The following is a 19,509-nucleotide window of genomic DNA, read 5'->3' as shown; positions in this document are numbered from 1 at the left end:
TTTCATCAATGCTACACTTTTTAACCAGCTTTGTAAAGCTTTTGCCTGATATTATTGCAAATCGTTTTTCTGAACTAATAATAAATTCTAAAAAATTCAATCAATTTTATCTCTCTCAAATTCTTATGCAAACAGCATAAGCTAATTTAATTAAGTTTGTTATACAAATGATCCAAGTTTTTTCTAATATACAATAGACAATCATTTTTACATGTAAATGTGAAACCTTTATTTAGATAAGAACATGTAACAGTCGATAAAGATTTAAAAACACGATCATAATAAATTTTACAAAGAAAAATTTCAAACAACACTTTGTTGCAAAAAGTGAAGAAAAGGAGAAACAAAAAGAAAAAAAAGTCTAACCTCTTAACTTGTATGAGAATAATGATAATGAAAAAATTTGAACTTAATTTCAGTCACTCTATGATCATACTTAAAATTATTTCTATTATAAACAACTATATATTATAACAACTTTAATGTACTAAGAACTCATTCTTATATTTAACTGTAATGATTGAAGTAAACTGGTACTAGTTCTTTAAGTTATATGTTTATATTGCTCAAAATTTTCATTTTACCAAAGCTCCACTTATAAGAGCAAACATGTCAAATACAATTAAAAAAGCATCTTTATATCTGTCAATAACGTTTTATCATTATAAAATTTCAAAAAAATTGATGAAATATTTATTCTTTTTTATTTTTCTTTATATTTAGAACATGTCTCTAAAAATTTAACATAAATAAAATATTAGAACTTACAGAAGCTCCATGCAATAAGACGTAACACTTTAAAGGTTAAATAACAATGAAATAACCGATTACAAAATGGAAGTGATGATGTTCGATATTTACTGGTGAACCGTGTTTGTTCCTAATATTTTTATCAATACAAACTGATAAAAATGAACAAAGATAAGCAATAGATTATATTAAAATATCCCTGATCAAAAATGAAGTTGTCAGAATAAGTATTGAATAAAATATTCTTTTCTGTGACATAATTTTTTTTTCCTCTTCTGTAATAAATAAAATTTTTAGCAGAAAAGAATGACGGAACGGGGGAATGACAAATGAATTACGAGTATGAGAGCTTTCTGCGTGAGATAAGTCTCGCTTACAGCTTTTTAATTTCTATTTCCTGCGATATGCAAAGTGAAATGTTTCTCACATGAACAGAAACAAACAGCTGAAAACGTAACAGAAGAAAAGAAATTTGTCATTTTGTTTTGTTTTCATCTTTTCTGAATTAAAACGTGTTATTTACATTTGTTTTCGATTCCTAATTTCTCATATGAGAGTAATGTTGCACGAAAAATTGCAAACAGATATTTTTATTTTAGATGGTGGTTTGGCTACTGAATTGGAAAGAAAGGGTTTTTCTTTGCAAGTAAATCACATGATAAAGTGTTCTTTTATTCTCGTTTTTGTTACAGATGACGAAATTGAAAAAAAAAGTATCAAATTAGATTACTATTATTAATAAAATAAATAGTACGATTCTAAAGATTTTTTTAATTTTTATTTTTTAATATAAATTTTTTTTCTTCTCGCAGTCTGTCACCATTACATCTCTTTTTAATTTATTTTAGTTTGTCATTTCATTTTAAGAGATCTGGGATGATTTCAGGTATCGGAAAAATAATGGCGAAGTTTTGACAAGTTTGAGCGGGGTTCGAAGTTTTGAGCGGGGGGGATATTTTGGTATCGTGATTTGTCATGCTAACTACAATCGCCAAAGCGCCTGAGTTCTATGGGATCTCTATGGCGGAATAATTGCCAAAGTCTTGGCAACTTCCGAGCAGCGGCCCGCGAGAAACTAAAGAAACATCATAGAAAGGATCCAACTCGAAATGTATAACTCGTAGCCACCCTGGGCAAATATCTACATGTATTTTTAAAAAAAATTTGCAAGTTTAAAATCTATTTGGCACCTTGGCAATTGTAGTTGGCGCAACAGATCACAATACGGAAATATTCCTGAGTTGGGGGGGCCCATTAAGTGTTTTTTTAAAATTTTATTTAGTTTCTTGTGAGCCTCTCACTGGAAGTGGGGAGATTTCCGGATTGTGATCAATGGCAAAATAATTTCCAAGTCTTGGCAACTTCCAGGCAGTGGTTCGCAAGAAACTGAAAAGAAACATCAAAGAAAGGGGCCATCTCGAAGGGTATAGCCACCCCAGACAAGCATATATGTTTGTTTGTTTTTTAAAAAAAAGAAAAGAAAAAAGCTTTTTCCAGTTTAAAGTCAATTTGGTGCCTTGGTGATTGTAGTTGGTGAGAAAAAACAAAACATAAGAAAAGGGGACCAAATCGAAGTGTATAATTCTCAGCTACCTTTTTGCAAATCTGTACATGTTTTTTTTTTTTTTTAAATTTACAAGTTTAAAATCTATTTGCTGACTTTGCGATTGTAGTTGGTGCAATGGATAATGAAATCCAAATATGCCCTACCTGTTTATGCTGCATTGTACTTAAAGTACAAAAACTTTAATTGTTTTTGTCAAATGTATTCAATTTTTAATATTTGATTCTGAGTAGTTTGTAAAAGATATAATCAATGTCACGTTAAGTAAGGGATATTCCGATATTGATCTGTTTGTTCTAATTATAATCAACATAGTATCAAAAGAATTTTAAAAGGGATTCTTCTTTATGTTGAGGTTTGCTCAAGGAAAGCTATAAAATGTACCTTTTGACTTCGTCTTCTGTGATATTTTTGTTCAGTTTCTCACATACTGCTATCCAGAAGTTGTTAAATCTTTGATTATTTTGGTGTAAGTGCTGATGCAAAAATATATTCTTAATTTCTTCTTAGCTTATTTTAATTATATGGTATAAAATTGAAATTTTTATTTTTGAATGAATTATTATGAATTTTAGAATGATCCATTATGGAGTGCAAGACTGTTAGTTGAAAATCCTGAAGCTATTGTAGATGTTCATAAAAGGTTATAATAAGTATTATGTATTTCATTTAAACAGCATCAACATAAAATGGGAAAAAATGTGCTATTATATCCAACTAAATTTTCATTTTAAAATTACAAGTAGTTAACTGTAACTGGAAGCAAAAACAAAACACTTGTCAACTCAGAGCAATAATAAAGAATTTCCACTTTAATGCTTGAAAATCCATAGCGAAAATCCTTTTTTATTCTAATTGTAGAAAAAGTACAATGTTTTCTCTAACAGTTTTTTTTAAAAATTCAAATACATATTAATATCTGTCTGGATTATAATCCATATTAAAATCCTTTGCATCTGCCATTTTATTTTATATTTTTTCTAACCACTATTGAACATCCAGCTCATTGTTTGTTTTGCAGTTATAAATGTTTAACTTCTTCGTCTTGTAATTTTGAGCCCCACCCCATAGACAAAAAAACTGGATCAAGCATTGGTATAAACTAACCTTCATGGGGGACTTTTTGATGCAATTAATCCGCATATTGTGTTACATGGTGAAGAAAACTATAAAAACAGGTGTAAGCTGAGAGCCGAAATCAAATAAATCCATTAAAGCCCTAGCATGCATCATTAATCTTTTTAAACTATTGGAAATTCAAATGGATTATTTTGTATATTTAGTTTGGCAAGATTTCCAAAACAGTGCTAAAAAACATTATCAATTGCATATTACAATTCACATTATTAGTTACATATAATACATTCCGATTTACATTAAAGTAATTTAGAAATTGCACATCCAATCCACATTTGAGTGATTTGTAAATCACTTTATAAATTGTGATTGCATTTTGTAAATTTCAAATCACTTCACAATTCTCATTAAAATAAATTTCAAAGCATACATCATAAGTTTTTAAGAACTGATTTTTCAATCATGATTGCAATTATAAATATGAAGCAGAAGTTTTTTTTTTCAAGAATATTAAAGTGTCAATGCCGTACAGTTTTTTAAAAATTTTATTCTACTTTGTACTTGTGCTTATAGCACCCTTTGTTATTTTTTAAACAGTTTTATGTAACCATCCCTAACGTTTTGTCTTGAAAATGTTTAAATATATATTGGCAGATCTGTAAAAAAAAAAAAAAGAACTTTTCTATAGACAATCAAAAACATGTAGTTTAGCACAATACTGTACTTTAATAACTATCTTTACTGTTTTTTCCCCCTCTTCTATAGCTACTTAGAAGGTGGAGCTGATATTCTCACAACAGCTAGTTACCAGGCTAGTGTGCAAGGATTTCAAAAATATCTTGGCTTAACTGTTGAAGAAAGTGAAAACATCATAAAATCAAGTGTTTCTCTTGCAAAAAAAGCTAAAGAAGAATTTGGGAAAATTTCCAAAAGTAAAAAAGAAAACTAGTTTTACTGATTAATCATTAGTCTTATATTTTTATGAAGTTTCTGTTGTGAATTGATCCTGTATTGTATTATTTCCTGATTCAAACTTGATTTACTTTAAATAGACTTTGTTTAATAGTGTTTTATTGTTCTGAAATTAAATTATTAATTTTGCCAAGGGCAGATGATTTTTTTATTTAATTGAAAACCTTTCAATATCTTATGGCCATCCAACAATTTTAATTTAGAAAAAACTTAAAATAAATTCAATTGAAAAAAAGAATGAACTTCAAATAAAAGAAATATATTTAATTTACTGCTAGATTAACAAAAATGCAGCAAAAATTAAGCAGCTAGACTAAGCTAATATTAATGATTACTATAAATTATAATAGTGATAACTTGAAACTTATAAGATTTTTTTTATTAGATTTATAGTTTTAATAACAAACTTAAGATATGCTAGTTAACTAGTTTCAACCAATATGTGTTTCATATTCAAAACCATATTTTTATAAGCATATTACTTGTTTTCTTTTTATTAGATTTATATTGTCTTTATATTGATATTATCTTATTTATATCTTCATTTTCTTTGTTTTATATTTATCTTTATTTATATTGATATTATCTTTTTATTAGATTTACCTTTTTGCTATTTCAAAAAAATGTAAAAGAAAAGAAGCAAAAGGTTTAACAGTGAAACCTTTAAAAAAGACCACTTCTTGTAGCAACCACCTCTATTTATGTCCACTTTAGGGAGGCACAGAATTTTTTCCATTGACTTTGTGTTGAAGAAAACCAACCTCTTTCAGCGACCGTGCAAGTATCTGCACCAAATGCGGAAAAGGTCAAATAAGCAGACACGAAAAAATATTAAAGGAAAAAATTTAACAAAGCAAATATATAAGCTAAAATGTATTCAAAATATTTGTGTAAGGCTGGCTCTTATTTAGAGAGCTTTTTTTGATGATACAACCCCATGTTGTTGTCAGAGTGTAATAAAAAAGATGCCAACAATGATTTACTCTTCTTATCTTTTAAAGCTAACTAATTTTTCTGATATAAAATTAAATTCAAATTTAAACAAAAAGCATTATTGTTTATTTATTAAAAATAGCTTTATCATTCATAGTTGGTAAATTTGTTTTTAATCATAATTATATCAGTTAGGATTGTTTTTATAGATGCTAAACTTTATTCAGAGACCCATCTTTTCAAGATGCCAGCAGCAGTGGCACTTCCACACTAAGAAAATGACATTGACTAAAAATCATTTACTTTGGATAATAATTTTGAAGTCAGTGGAGGTAACTCCTAAGAACATCCAACCTCCATCAACTGCTATTTTTCTGTGGAATGGAGTAAGGTCGCTCCTGAAAGGTTTCACTGTATTTACCAAAGTGAAACTAGCTATGAAAGATAATATCATGCAAAAGATTATGTCTAAAACATATTTTTATTTCTTTTTTTTGATGATGATGAATCTTTTGTATTATGAAGTATAAAAATTTCCCATCCTGCTTAATGATGTAATTTTCGTATTTTTTATTAGAATAAAGAGGAAATTTATTTATGTGATCTAAATTCATTAACTAACAGATGCGTGTAGCATTTTTGTTTACATTGTTGATGGTATTAAATTTATGTTTGTAGGTGGTAAGGATATAGTGATTGCTGGATCTGTGGGTTCATATGGTGCAGCAATGGCCGATGGCTCTGAATACACAGGGAGTTTTGTTTCAACTGTAACATTTCAGGTACATGATTTTTAAGGTGGAATCTTCTTACTAGTCTGAAAATTTTGATACCCAATTTACAATAGTTTAAATACTTTAATTTAAAAAAAACTGTAAGATTTAAATAAAAATAACATTTTGTTTTTCATATGAAATTATATATATTTTTCTCCCAAATCTTCTTTATGTAATGATAATTTTTTAGCCAACAGATTATTTTCAATGGCCAAAGATGTCTTTAAGCCTTCTGTTTGCTACCACTCACTAATAATTACTTCACAATAGTTTTTGTTTCTTAGAATAAAATTTTTTTTTTCTATGAAAATTGAAATTATTCACTTAAAATATATGTATGAAAAAGAGTTCTGTTTTCTTACAGTTGTGCCTCCCCTTTCCATATTTCTTTAAATTAAATATATATATTGAGTCAAATTTGATTGGTAAATAATCCTATATGATTCAGTCTCATATGATTCTATAATATCTCTCATATGATTTTATTATCCTTATCTCATATGATTTCTATTTCCCTTATGATTCTATTAAGATTTGTAAGTGAACATTAATAATTTTGCTTAGTAATAATTTTTTTTAAAAATAACATTTAAAATTAAAAGTCTATTGTTATAGCAAGTTTGGGTAGTTCTCTGTCATAATTTAATACTTTTGTTTGCCAAACAGGCTGATATATTTAATACAATTTGTGCCTGCTGAATTACATTGTACTTGAAGTGGATTATTAAGCTCTATATCATTTAACAAATATCTTTAGCAGTAATCTATCATTGTATGTTAATGTAATTTTCACCAAGAAATAAAAATTGTAAAACAGTTAATAAATTTATGCAGGATTCAAATAAGTTTCTTTTAAAATGTAATATAATAAGGTACTACATTATAATGAACAAACAACTCTTTTAATTTTAAACTCTAAATTTAGTTTGTTATGTCAAAATAAAAAATTTAATAATGGCAGTATAAAATAAAAAAATAAGTACGATTGCAGATAATTTTTAAATTTTTGGTGCAAAAATACCTTACAGAAAAACAATACTTTTATGTTTTATATTAATTTTATGCTGATAATAACCAAAAAAATATAGAAATTAATGTGGGAAAACTGGATACTACCATGTGGTTTTTGGTCAATAGCGTACCAACATTTGGAAAACTGCAACACCATCATTAAATTTTTAATATATAGTTAAAAAGATAATTTTATCAAATTTATTATTGGTAACTGTAAAAAAAAGTAAAATATTAAATATTCGTTATTTTTTAAATTAACTCATGATTTTATCAACCCTGCATATTTAGTATCCTTATTATTTTTTTTTAAATCAATACATATAACCATTTGAACTTAAAATTTCAGAATGGTTATAATATATAGTATAATAGTTTTAATTTGGAGTTAATAATGGTGAAATACATTTTAAATAAAAAAATTAATTTTTCTTTAATATTTGTTATTTACAAGATTCATCTGTTTATGGAAATGAATTTAAAAAAAAAGGTAAAGAAATAAAATTGTTGCATTGGGTCCCTTTAGGAGGAGGTTGTGCACTCTGGGGAAAAATTTTACTTCTTAATTTATTATTATTTTTTCAAAATCTCATTTGGCGTCACTCTGAGCACCATAAAATTTAATAGTCTAATAGTTAATTAATTCCAAAATATTTAACTACATTTTATTATTTTGTAATTTTGTTTTTTTACAGGAACTTAAAACATGGCACAGGCACCGTATTCAGTGTTTGGTGAATGCAGGAGTTGATGTTTTGGCTTTTGAAACAATCCCTGCTCAGATGGAAGCTGAAGCTCTTGTGTCTCTCTTAAAGGAGTTTCCTCAAACAAAAGCGTGGTTGAGCTTTTCATGCCAGGTAGCATTGATTTTGTACTTGCACTATTTAATGATCATTTGTTAAGTTTCAAGGTTTTTTTTATACTCAAGTATGACTTTTGTGATAAAATAGACAAAGTGTTGATAACTTGCAGATATAATGAACTGTTTTATCTATCAAAGTATACAACCATATTACATTAACACTTTTGCCTTCTAAGCAGCAGGTTATTCAGTCAAGTAGGATAAAATCGTGGCAAATATGAGTCAATTGCTAGTATGACCAGTTTTACAGCATTTTTGGAATTTAATTGTTTTTCTTTTAAAAAGTTGCCCAAATTTTGAATGAAGTGGTAGTCAGAGAGAGGTTAGTCTACTGAGTATGGAGAAGAAATTGAGACTCCTGAAGTTTTGCTATAGTCATTTGTGCTGTGTGTGATATGTTAATGCCATATGATGCAATGACCATGCATACTATGATTTTTTTAAGTGGATACCATGTGTAAATTGTAAACAAATGAGAAAAAAAAAGTGAGAAAAGACAGTGCCAACTTATTCAATCTTTTTGTTAAAGCAATCCCAATATTTTTAGTTCTGTTTTTCCCCTGTACAATTTTGTTCGAAGTATGTTTTACACTTTTTTTTAAACTATTTTTTGCAGGGCTCAGAATTAAAAGTGATTAATAGATTTTGAATCATGAGTTAAATTTTGACTTCAATTAGCATGGAATCTAATCTAAGTCAGTCAATTCATGGTCTCCCAGATCAGCTACCAAACTCTGTAAATTCAGTTTAAAAGGATGTTATCCTGATATGGTTTTTTCCCCTTGATATTTTAGATTGATATTCCCCTTGATATTGTAATAATATAACATTTTATCATGATCTAAATGTATCATTTTCTATGTAATTTTTCACTTTAATAACTTCTTTTTTTATCTTTTATATTCTTATTTTCTTTTATGAATCTACTGCCCACAGTTGGTTTTGGCTGGTTTTGCAATGTTGCTTTAAACCTTCCTGTTCTTAGTCTTAGATTTCCAATTTGTGAGTTTCATTCACCTTGTGCTGTTGGCATACCTTTGAGCCGCGATGGCTCAGGGGATAGAGCGTTCGTCTTTTGATGAGGTGAACCAGATTAGAATCCAGCGATGGCTGGTCGATATGAATCCGCATCTGGCTTACACCAACCACAGTGCTGACGTGAAATATCCTCAGTGGTAGACGGATCATGGGTTAGATTCCCTTCCGTCAGGCTAACCGTGGGAAGTTCTCATGGTCTTCCTCTCCATGTAATGCAAATGCTGGTTAGTTCCGTCAAAAAGTTCTCCACGAAGGCAAATTTCTCCCAATGCTTGATCCAGGAGTTCCCTTGTCTTCTGGATTGGATTCAAAATTACAAGGCTACGGAATTGAGCATTAGTAGTCGTAAACCTAAAAATTGAGTCGATTGTTCAACGACGGTTATAAAAAGAAATTGATCTAAATATGGTAAGTAACTTACAATTACTAATTAAATACATTCATTACATATACTAATTACATTACTAACTTAATTACATTATGAGCACTTCTCTAAAGGAGCAAACAATCAAGTTAATAGCATCTAAATCTGAATTTTATTGATATTATGTTATATGTGTTAAATATTAAGTACTTATGTAATATATTTTCCTATATAATCAAAATGATAATTTAGGTCATCAGATTATCTTTAATAAATTTATTAGAAAAACTAAAGGCATTGTGTGTGTTACATTTTTTGAATAATCCTATATCTCATTTTTAAGAAAATGTCCTTTTGTTGTAGAAATATTTCATAAAAACATAAGAAAACACTTGGATATTTGAAATTTTATTTTAAGGATGGATAAATAAAATTAAATACTTACTTTAACCTACTTTTTGTTAATGTATTAGCAGAGTTCTGTATGTTAGTGTTTTAGGCTTGCATCAAAACACTAAATTGCTTGTTTTTTTTTAATATCTTTAACTTAGTAATGTACATAACATTTATTGTTGCCATTTGTGAAGGATATTATCAAGTATCCGTTTTAACTTTTTATTCTTATTTTTATTTGTAAACATCTAGATACAGTTTAAATTGTTTATTTTTATTTGGTGTTACATTTTCTCAGTTAATATCACGAATACCCAAAACTGGCCCTTTTGGTTGGAAACGAATATTTTTTAATTCATCTATGTGTAAAAAACTTTTGCTATTATTAATGTTATTACCTGTCACTAGACAAAATTATGAACTTACCCTAAAAATTTTTACTATGAATTAAATTTAAATTTATTTGTATTTTAAGTGCTGAAAGTTTAGAACTATCCTTTCCACATCTTTAGAAATGCCAATAATACGACATAATGATAAAGTTCTTGATGTATGTGAATCTTCATTTTTATTTAGTTTACAAAAAATTTTGCTATTGCATTTTTCAAATTTATTTTGTATTACTTATTGTTACCTAAGTATATTTAAAAATATAAGTAATATATGAACAGATTGAAGAAAATTATGATGGAAACTTAGTCACAGTTCAAAACAGGTCTTATGAAAACAACACTTGGTTTGATTCCAAAATTTTAAAAAATAAAACCTATATGGTCTATTTTATCAATCTTTGCATTTAGTAAAAGTAAATGCAACTTGTAAGTAAATAATAAAATGAAGTTCAAGATATCAAAAGTATATGTCTAAAAAATACAAAAAAAAATTTTTTTTTTTACTGGAGACATTTGTTTTTCTTACTAGAATTTAAACACTAAATTAGCCCTAATACTTATCAAAAACTTCTATGGCTAAGTTTTATTAACAATATTTTTTATTTTATTTTTGGCCCTCTATATTTTTTTGCATCCTTGTATTTTAAAGGGGGGGGGGGGGGAAAATCAATAAATATATTGACCTAACTAAGTGTATAAAAAAACTAAGTATATGAAATAATTTTGCTAAAGTATATTTTTATGTATTTTTTGTAAAAAAAAATTCATTATTTTTTTGCAGTTTTTATTTTACAATATAAGATTAGGAAATTTCATTTTACACCCTAAGAAACTACTTAAAAAAAATTGTGCACAGAATAATTTTTAAAAAAAAGTTTTATCCCCCGATTTTAGTGTGTTATTATTTGGAGAAATAGTTTCATCAGTACTATACATTGTGGAATACATGAATATATGTATGCACACAATTATTGTTTTTACCGTCATTATTATTTTTGTTAATGTTATATTTAAAAACATGTTTTTAAATATAGCATTACATTCTAGGGCTTAATATTTATTATTTGTTCTAGTCCCCCATTAATCATATCCCTAATAATATATAATTATTTTCTGGAAAACTTTATAAGTTTTTTCCCCACAAAATTTAACTGATTTAAAGCATCAGCGTTTGCAAGTATTTTAATGTTGCTAGCTTAGAAATTAAAATTTTAAGAATTATTATTATTATTATTTTAGCAAAGAAAGAAAAATTATTTTTACAAAAAACATTGAAACTTCCATGCGTTAATGACATTCTTTGTCTTCTATAGTCTATGGACAAGACCGCTCATGGGGAAGATGTGGGAGAAGCATCTAAAGTTTGTGCTGAGGCATCCAATCCTTCTCAACTGATTGCCATTGGTGTCAACTGCTGTTCTCCCGAGTTTGCTGTGAACCTCTTGAAAAATATTCATTCTGCTTTACCTCACTATCCTTTAATTGTTTATCCAAATAGCGGTGAGCTATGGGATACTCACACTGGGTATGTATTAAAAGTAATTATAAAGGTAAACATTTCATTCTTATCCTTTTTTAGCTATTAACCCCTTCCCTTACCAATTGTTTTGAAGAAGATCAATGCAACAAATCAGCATATTTTATTTTATTTCAGTAATAAATACAAGGAACAAAAACAAAACATAATGCACAAGTTTTATGTTGAAATTTGAATTTTTTTGTGTGTAAAAAAAACGTTTAATTTACCATCACGTTTACTCTCCTGGTTATCTAGGGCAAATGATAAAAGTTAAATATTAGCCTTTGTGAGATAGTTTTTAAAACAAGGGACAATGCAAAGTGATACTTTCTATATGCCATTGAAGTTATACACCATTTTTTAGTGTTTTTTCTTTGTAATTTCACAGGGCTGATTGTGCTCCGGAAAAAATCCGGATTTCCGAAATTTTCGCTAACAGTGATCGGGAAGTTTCCGGAGATTGAAGGTTAAGACGTTTCAAAAAAATCATGGGTCACAGAAGTTTCCGGAAATCAAATTTTCAAAGGTGGAACTTAAAAACACAGTTTATTTTATTTGTTTGTAAGGCAGAGCCAGAGAGATACTTTATAAGCTTATATTCATGATTAATATTCATTTTTTATTAGTAAATAGTTGTTATAATCATAAACTCAAGAAAGAAAGACATATTTGTAAATTTTGTTATTTAATTGCATATTTGTTAATTAATTGCATCTCCAGGTCATTATAGGTATGTGTAAAATTTTAAATATATTTTAAGTAAACTAAGAAATATTGAGGAAAAGGAAAGAAAACTTGTTTAAATTTTTTTCTAATTTTTCAATTTAAATTGTTTATTTTTTTAACTCAAGAAATTTTCCGGAATTTCAACTTGGGCTCACAATCACCCCTGAATTAAGCAACCATCGTATATATAATCTCCCAAAACACGTGTACAGTCCCACAATCCGCAAACAAAACTCCGCAAACTTCCAATCATAGCAGATTACAATTTTTTATTTTTTTGGTTCCGGACAATAAAAAACGTGATAAAACAAAACATGCAGACAAATTCTATTACGCCCAAGTTATCTTGGGATAATAAATATTTGCAATACATACATACCCAAGTTAACTCGGGACAATCAGGGAAGTGGTTAACTTTTATGTTTTAATACAGTTATAGAGAGTCTAATTTTTGAAGAAAAAAAATCAGAGAAGTGTTAGAGTACTGCATTTTTTAATTTTTTTTGTTATTACCTAAACTTAGAATAATTTCCTTGAAAAAATGGTCAATCTACTTGCAATAACTACAAGTGGCTAAATGAAGTCCCATATAAATAGTTATCTAATGTTCTTGATCTGGTATATTAATAATCATTTATACTATCATAGCATTATATTTTGTGATATTATTTATGCTTTTGTATAATTATAAATTAATGTATAAGTCTCTATGGCAACGACTTGGCAGACAGCCTGACTAAAGAGGGTTGCAACCATTCACACCCTACCTCTTCTGATCTCACCTATCTTGAACTTTACTCCCTAAAGAAATCCCAGCTTCTCAGGGACTGGCTGATTCCCCCCACCCACCATTGGTACAAAATAAGCGTAGTGTTTCTTTGACTCTTCCATTTGAAAGGAGAGTCTGCAACACCCTCTCCCGCCTTGCTACCGGTTATCGAAAAGGTTTACTATTTCCTGAAGGAACTAAAACCTACCCCCTCTGCCCTAAATCCTATCTACACCAGGCTTCTGCCAATCATATCCTTGACTGTCTTGGCCTTCTCTGGGAGGACATCTACTCTTTTCCTCTTTTGGTCTTCAATTTGATTCAGGTCAACGGGTTCATAGATATGGTCCGACTTTGTCAGACCAGATGAGAATAAGCAACAACATCTATTTAATGTTAACTAAATGGCTAGTTATAATTTCACTATCAAATAACTTTCTTAAATTATTTTTTGCAATCCGTGTCCTGTACAACAAACTTCTCACATTTTCTATCAGAGGGTACTTTCAAATTTTATCAACCATTTCTACAAACATTTATAACTGAAAAATGTACGGTTTTATTATTTTTCTGTATGGTTTTATTATCATACAAAAAATTTCAAATTAAGATGGTGTTATTTATAGATTCAATCTATCAATTGCAATTTTCTTCCTTTTGAAATATTTTTTTTAATAAAACGAGATGCATTAAAATATTTTTTAACTAAGTTATTTTGTAACAATAGTTTGAATTTATGCAAACTAATATTAGTTTTAACAATTTTTTACCCAAAATGTGTCTTGCTGAAATATATTTTATAGAAAAGTCAAAAATTATAAATTAAAGTGCTTGGTTTAAATTTATTTTCTCATTTTTAAGTATTTTTTTAAATAAGAAGTGTCGAGATATTTTTTAAACGACTCATTATTTTAAAAAAGCATATTCTAAGCAATCTTGATTGAGAAATTAAATTTCTTTTAACCAATTATAGCACAAAATATGTCTTTTTTATGATATATTTTATTCAAAAAAAAAAAAAAAGTTTAATCATACCATTTAGTAAAAAATTCTTTTTCCCCCTTTCTGATTTTAAAAAGATTCTTTTCTAAAATAAGATGCATCAAAATATTTTTTTAATGGCAAGTTGCATATTTTAAAGCAACAATTAGTAAGTCATGGTTATTGAGAATCTCAATTTCATATACTCATTTATAACCCATAATATGCCTTGGCTATAATATTGTGTTTTCAGACGCAAAAGTTTAAAAGCTTTGCTTGAAAAAAGAAAGAAAAAATCATTTTTGCTTTTATATTTTAGAATGTGTTTTTAATAAAGTAAGAACTAAAAATAATAAAGTAAGAACTAAGTAAAGAGAAGTAACTTTAAAAATAAAGTAAGATATATTCAAATATTTTAGTACAATAGTTTAAGTTATGTTCACTTGAAAACCACATTTATTTTAACGATTCATTTTCCGCTATATATCTTTACTTTTAATATTTCATTTAAAAGCAAAAGTTTAAAATTAAACACTGTATTTTTAGAATCATTTGCTAACAAAAATGTGTGTATGTGTCTTGTTCTTAATATTTTGTTTAAAATTAGTTGTTATTTATGTAAATATCTATCATTGTTATATCAAACTTCTTTTAAAAAAAGTTAAGAATTGATGTTTTATGCATAAATTTCTGCATATTTTACTGATATTTTATACATAAATACAAGTTAATGTACAAAAGGTGGACAAATAATGAAAACCTTTCTATACTAATACATTTTTTCATATTTTTCAATAAATGCTTAAAGAACCATTTTATAATTTCACAACTGTTTAGATCATGCAATTTCTCAAACTTATCAATGAAGTTTAAAGCTTTTAGAGGTATAGAGACCAAAAATAAATCTCAAGCATAAAATAGTGTTTATGAACACCCTATATCCAAAAATGTAGCAATAAATTAGTAACTCGTAGCAATTATTTAGTTAATATATGCAATAATTACATGAAATTTTGTGAGCCTAGCTTGAATATTTAAAGAGATGTGGACTTTTTTTATAAAAGCTAATTTTTTTGCCTTGCCTTTTTTTTTGCGACAACTTTTTTTTGCTACAAAATATTCAACAAAATTAAACAAAATTTTTGAAGCAATTTAAAATTAGTTAAAAAAAATTAGTTTTAAAATATGAGAAAAATTCGTATAAAGTATACAAGATATGAGTAATTAAAGTAGTTCTTTTTGTGCATGTGAGGGGAAAATTTGGATTTTTTTTCTTAATTTTGTAGAAAAGCGTATTTGACAACTAAAAAAAAAAGTCCAATTATAATATCTTAAAAAGTTTAAAGCAATTTTCTAAGTAGTTTTTGTACTTTTTAAAAGAAGATCAAAATATAAGGGTTTTCCAAATTAATTTTGTACAATTAAATAAGATTTATTAAAAATGACACTGGGGATCATCCTCATAAAAGTAACTTTTCTTTCGTCTGTTTTCTCTCCATAAATCATATTTCCATGTTTCGTGTATGAACGTTTATTATAGGGCATTATCATTTGTTATTTAATTTTGTCTTATGATACAAAATTATGTTTGTAGAATGTCTCTTATCATTTTGAGTTTCTTTTAAAAAGTACAAAAACTACTTAGACAATTGTTTAAAACTTTTTAAATTTTTAAGGTATTCAAATCTGATTTTTTTTTATTAGTTGCCTTGTACAATTTTTTACAAAATGAAGGGGAAAAAAAATTCAAGTTTTTGGCGTGCATGAGCATTATAAAAGAACTATTTTAGTTACTCATATTTTGTGTAATTTTAAATGAATTTTTCTCAAATTTTAAAATAATAATTTTCTAACTAATTTTAAATTTTTCTAAAAATTTTGTTTAATTTTATAGAATATTTTTAAAGTTATAAAGCAAAAAAACTTAAGACAAAATTTTTTATTTTTTATAAAAGTGTCTATATTGCCATAAGTATTTAGGCTAGGCTTGCAAAGTTTTTGCACTTATTGCAAATTAATAACTAAAATAATTTCTACAAGTCACAAATTTATTGATACATTTTTTGACATAGAGTGTACAAAAACACTTTTTGTCGTTTTTAATTTATTATTGGTCCTACAAATCTCTAAAAGCTTTTAACTTCATTAATAAGTATGAGAAATCACATGATCAAAACACTTAAGCTATAAAATAATTATTTTGGTATTTTTTGAAAAAATATGAAAGAATTATCAGTATTAAGTACTTCCATTATTTTGTCCACTCCCTGGATGTACTTGGATGTAAAACTTTCGTAAACAACTTTTAAAATGATTAGTCAGAATTTCTTCAGTTGTGACTTTGGAGCTTTCGTATTGACTTAGACATCCTTAAACCGCATTCACAAAAGTTTTTTAGTTTTGAATGTTGTGAATGTAAATCATTAACTATATTCTTTGGACAAATCTCTTACTTACTTTTTGATTTTTAGACTAAAAAAGTTACTGAAAAAATGAGGCTTAAAGAGGAAGGCAGTAAGAGTATCAGAAAAGTATCCTAATGAAAGAAATATAAAAAAATTGTTTCTGTAACTTTAACAGCCAGTTATAGTAATACATTCAATTAAGATAAGGATATTCTGGATATATAATTCTCATGATTCCTGTGGCAGAATTTTTTCGAGCTATCTGCAGCAAAACTCTCTTATCATTCTGCAAGATAATTTTAATAATAACAAACATGAATGTTACCAATTTAAAATAACAAAAACTCTATGTTTACAAAAAAAAAAGAAAAACTATAAAATATTTTTTTCAATTGAATAATAATTTTTTATTCTAATATTATGGGTGATATTCTTTCATTTTGTTGGGGGGGGTGCACAAATTATTTCCTTCTTCACATTTTTTAAATCACAATTAAAAAAAACTAAAAATCATGAAATCCGTAGTAGTAATTGCCTAAAAACGATGACAGCAAAATCATGCGAATCTGATTCTTCAAATGCTTGTTTGGTTTCGAGATTAGGCTGTTGTAATAAATAATATTGCATAAAAAATATCTGATTTAAAAACTATGGAGAAATCAATATCAATAACTGCCAAAAATTGAATCGAAATATTGCCTTAAAATGCACAATTCGAATTTTCCATATTGTTTGAAATATATCGAGATATTTAAAAAAACATGCGAAAATCAATATCAACAACTGCCAGAAATACAGATTCGAATATTACCTGTAAATTTCAGTAGAAAGGAAAATTAAAATTTTTTGCTTTTTAGTAGAAAATTTTTTCTGCAAGAGTTCTGCAACAATGTTGCTGCGATTCTGCCACAGGACTCATGTTATTAATATGAATTATTAGATCAATCCTGGAAATTAATAACCATGCCTTGTGTGTATAGAATGTTTTATCCAAAAGTCTTCTATTTATAATGTCAAAATTTATGCATTTTAAGTGTGTATAAAAAATTTAATTTTTGAATTTAAAATAGTTGAATAAAAAAAAAAATTTCTGCAAAGTCTTATTTTGTGTTAAACAATACAATAATTGCATATCTGCATCTTTTTATTTTGAAAAAGATTTTTTAACTGAACTGTAACTGTTTTCTTTCTTAGGTGGAAAGGAGAGAAAGTGAATCCAAATCGTGTCTATTTAAATGAATGGGTTGCAGCAAATGCTAAAATAATTGGTGGATGCTGCAGAACCAGCCCCGAAGATATTGCAGATGTTTATGAATTTGTTCAAGCAAAGAAAAAGGATTAATTGCACCAAACATAAAAAAATAACAATCCCTCTAAAAAAGTTGATTGTTAGGATTGAAAAGATGATTGAGAGTTTTTTATTTCGAATATATCTGTGATATAGATTGATAATTTGTGATTTTTAGAATAGATGTGATGTCTATTTTATGTGATAATTTTAAAAATGCTTTATATTAATACTATACATATCAGAAGTTGTGTAAGGTAGTAAAAAAACATTTTAAGTTTAATTTGTTAATCATTTATAAAAATGTATAGAAATGCATATTTTATACATATTTAAACATTGTTTCAGTGAAATATATATTTTATTAATAAAAGTTTTTAATATATTTTTTCATGTGGTATGCATTGTTTAAAAGTAATGTATTGTACTTTTGCAAAAATAGCTAAACTTCTCTATTTTCAGAAATTTTACAGTAGAGACAAAAAAAGAGTTATAAATTACATCTCTTATCAAGCGTAGTTGAAATATTAGTGAATATTCTATCAGACAGGGTTTTGCTTTCTGAGGAAGGTTAAATAATTAATATCAAACTATATATGAAAATCTAATGATGGTGTCGCAGTTTTCCATTGTTGACGGTGTATTTTTATTGGCCGGAAAATCACATATTAGGATTCAGTTTTCCCACATTAATTTTCATATTGGTTTAGTTGTTATCAGCATAAAATTGATATAAGTCATAAAGGTATTGTTTTCTTATAAATATTTTTGTACCCCTTATTAAAGGCTGTGCTAAGCTGTTATTATAGCATTTTCAATTATGTTTGTTTTCTAAATTAAGAGTTTAAGACGGTTGTTATTATTATTATTACATTTTAAGATAATGTTATTTATAATCGGTGTCCGATCTTATTACCCATTTTACAATTATTATTTTTTAGTGCAAATTACATTAATATACTAAATGAATTATAGTTAAAGAGATTCGTTTAATGATTTATAACTTAATTTTTAGCTTCATGCACAAAGTGATAAATGCAAACATTAAGTTTAAAATATATCCGTCTGTTTGGTAAGCAAAAATATTAAATTACAAATGTGAACTCACCAAATTTGTTGCAATAATATACTTTTAATTATAAATGTTTTATATATATATATATATATATATATATATATATATATATATATATATATATATATATATATATATATATATATATATATATATATATATACACTTAGATTTCAAAAAAAGATTTAGGTCCACTAATAGATCTTAATAGTATCATAAGGGACGTATTGAAATGTGGGGGCACGAGTATTCTTTTTAGTATATTTATATATATTTAGTTGAATAATTTCAACTGTTTTGTGCCAATAAACAATTATTGTGAAGTGATCATTGGGGTTGGTGAGCGTTAGCGAACAGGTGACTTAGTCCCCTTGTAGAATTATTAATTTTTTTTAAAAAAAAAGCAGTGTGCAGAGCTCAAAATATGTAGAATTATAATAATTGTCTTAATATATGCATGGTGTTCTGAAAGGTTATTTTCAAACTTTACATCCTTTGAGGTTATGGTAAGCAAGTTTTTCCAGAAGAAGTTGTTTGCATCCTGATCTGCAGCACTATTTGGCGACATACCTAGGTCGAAGGTAGACTTGTTGCAAAGTTCACTACAATCTCCT

The 19,509-nt window shown here is 27.0% G+C and overlaps 2 protein-coding genes across 3 annotated transcripts in view; one reads left to right on the top strand and one right to left on the bottom strand.

Moving 5' to 3' along the window:
* Abca3 (ATP binding cassette subfamily A member 3) overlaps nt 1-1,177 on the bottom strand; it is a 49,913-nt gene extending 48,736 nt beyond the window's left edge. The window contains exon 1 of the mRNA XM_043050142.3: nt 769-1,177. The gene's annotated coding sequence lies outside the window, so the exon portion shown is untranslated. The remainder of the gene's footprint in view (nt 1-768) is intronic.
* Nucleotides 1,175-18,110, top strand: LOC107446768 (uncharacterized). Of its 2 annotated transcripts, XM_043050143.3 has the most exons (7): nt 1,175-1,396; nt 2,890-2,957; nt 4,157-4,323; nt 5,975-6,078; nt 7,779-7,940; nt 11,446-11,657; nt 17,727-18,110. In XM_043050143.3, the coding sequence occupies exons 1-7, from the start codon at nt 1,301-1,303 to the stop codon at nt 17,872-17,874; spliced, it is 957 nt and encodes a 318-aa protein (XP_042906077.2). In that variant the 5' UTR covers nt 1,175-1,300; the 3' UTR covers nt 17,875-18,110. The 2 variants fall into 2 exon arrangements, with proteins under 2 accessions (XP_042906077.2, XP_042906078.2); XM_043050144.3 differs by lacking the exon at nt 2,890-2,957 and having other exon boundaries at nt 1,194-1,396.
* Nucleotides 18,111-19,509: the final 1,399 nt, after the last annotated feature.

The sequence above is a fragment of the Parasteatoda tepidariorum genome, chromosome 9 (genome assembly GCF_982258835.1).
Source record: "Parasteatoda tepidariorum strain Cologne lab strain chromosome 9, Ptep-v5.0, whole genome shotgun sequence".
NCBI lineage: Eukaryota > Metazoa > Arthropoda > Arachnida > Araneae > Theridiidae > Parasteatoda > Parasteatoda tepidariorum.
Note: the sequence above shows the minus strand (reverse complement) of the source record. Positions and strands in the feature narration are given on the sequence as shown.

Excerpts from the sequence above, each read along its gene's own strand:
- LOC107446768 (XM_043050143.3), top strand. The coding sequence starts at position 1,301 with ATGAGAGTAATGTTGCACGAAAAATTGCAAACAGATATTTTTATTTTA. Across the intron at positions 2,958-4,156 it reads ATTGTAGATGTTCATAAAAG|CTACTTAGAAGGTGGAGCTG; the intron begins GTTATAATAAGT and ends CCTCTTCTATAG. Across the intron at positions 6,079-7,778 it reads TTTCAACTGTAACATTTCAG|GAACTTAAAACATGGCACAG; the intron begins GTACATGATTTT and ends GTTTTTTTACAG.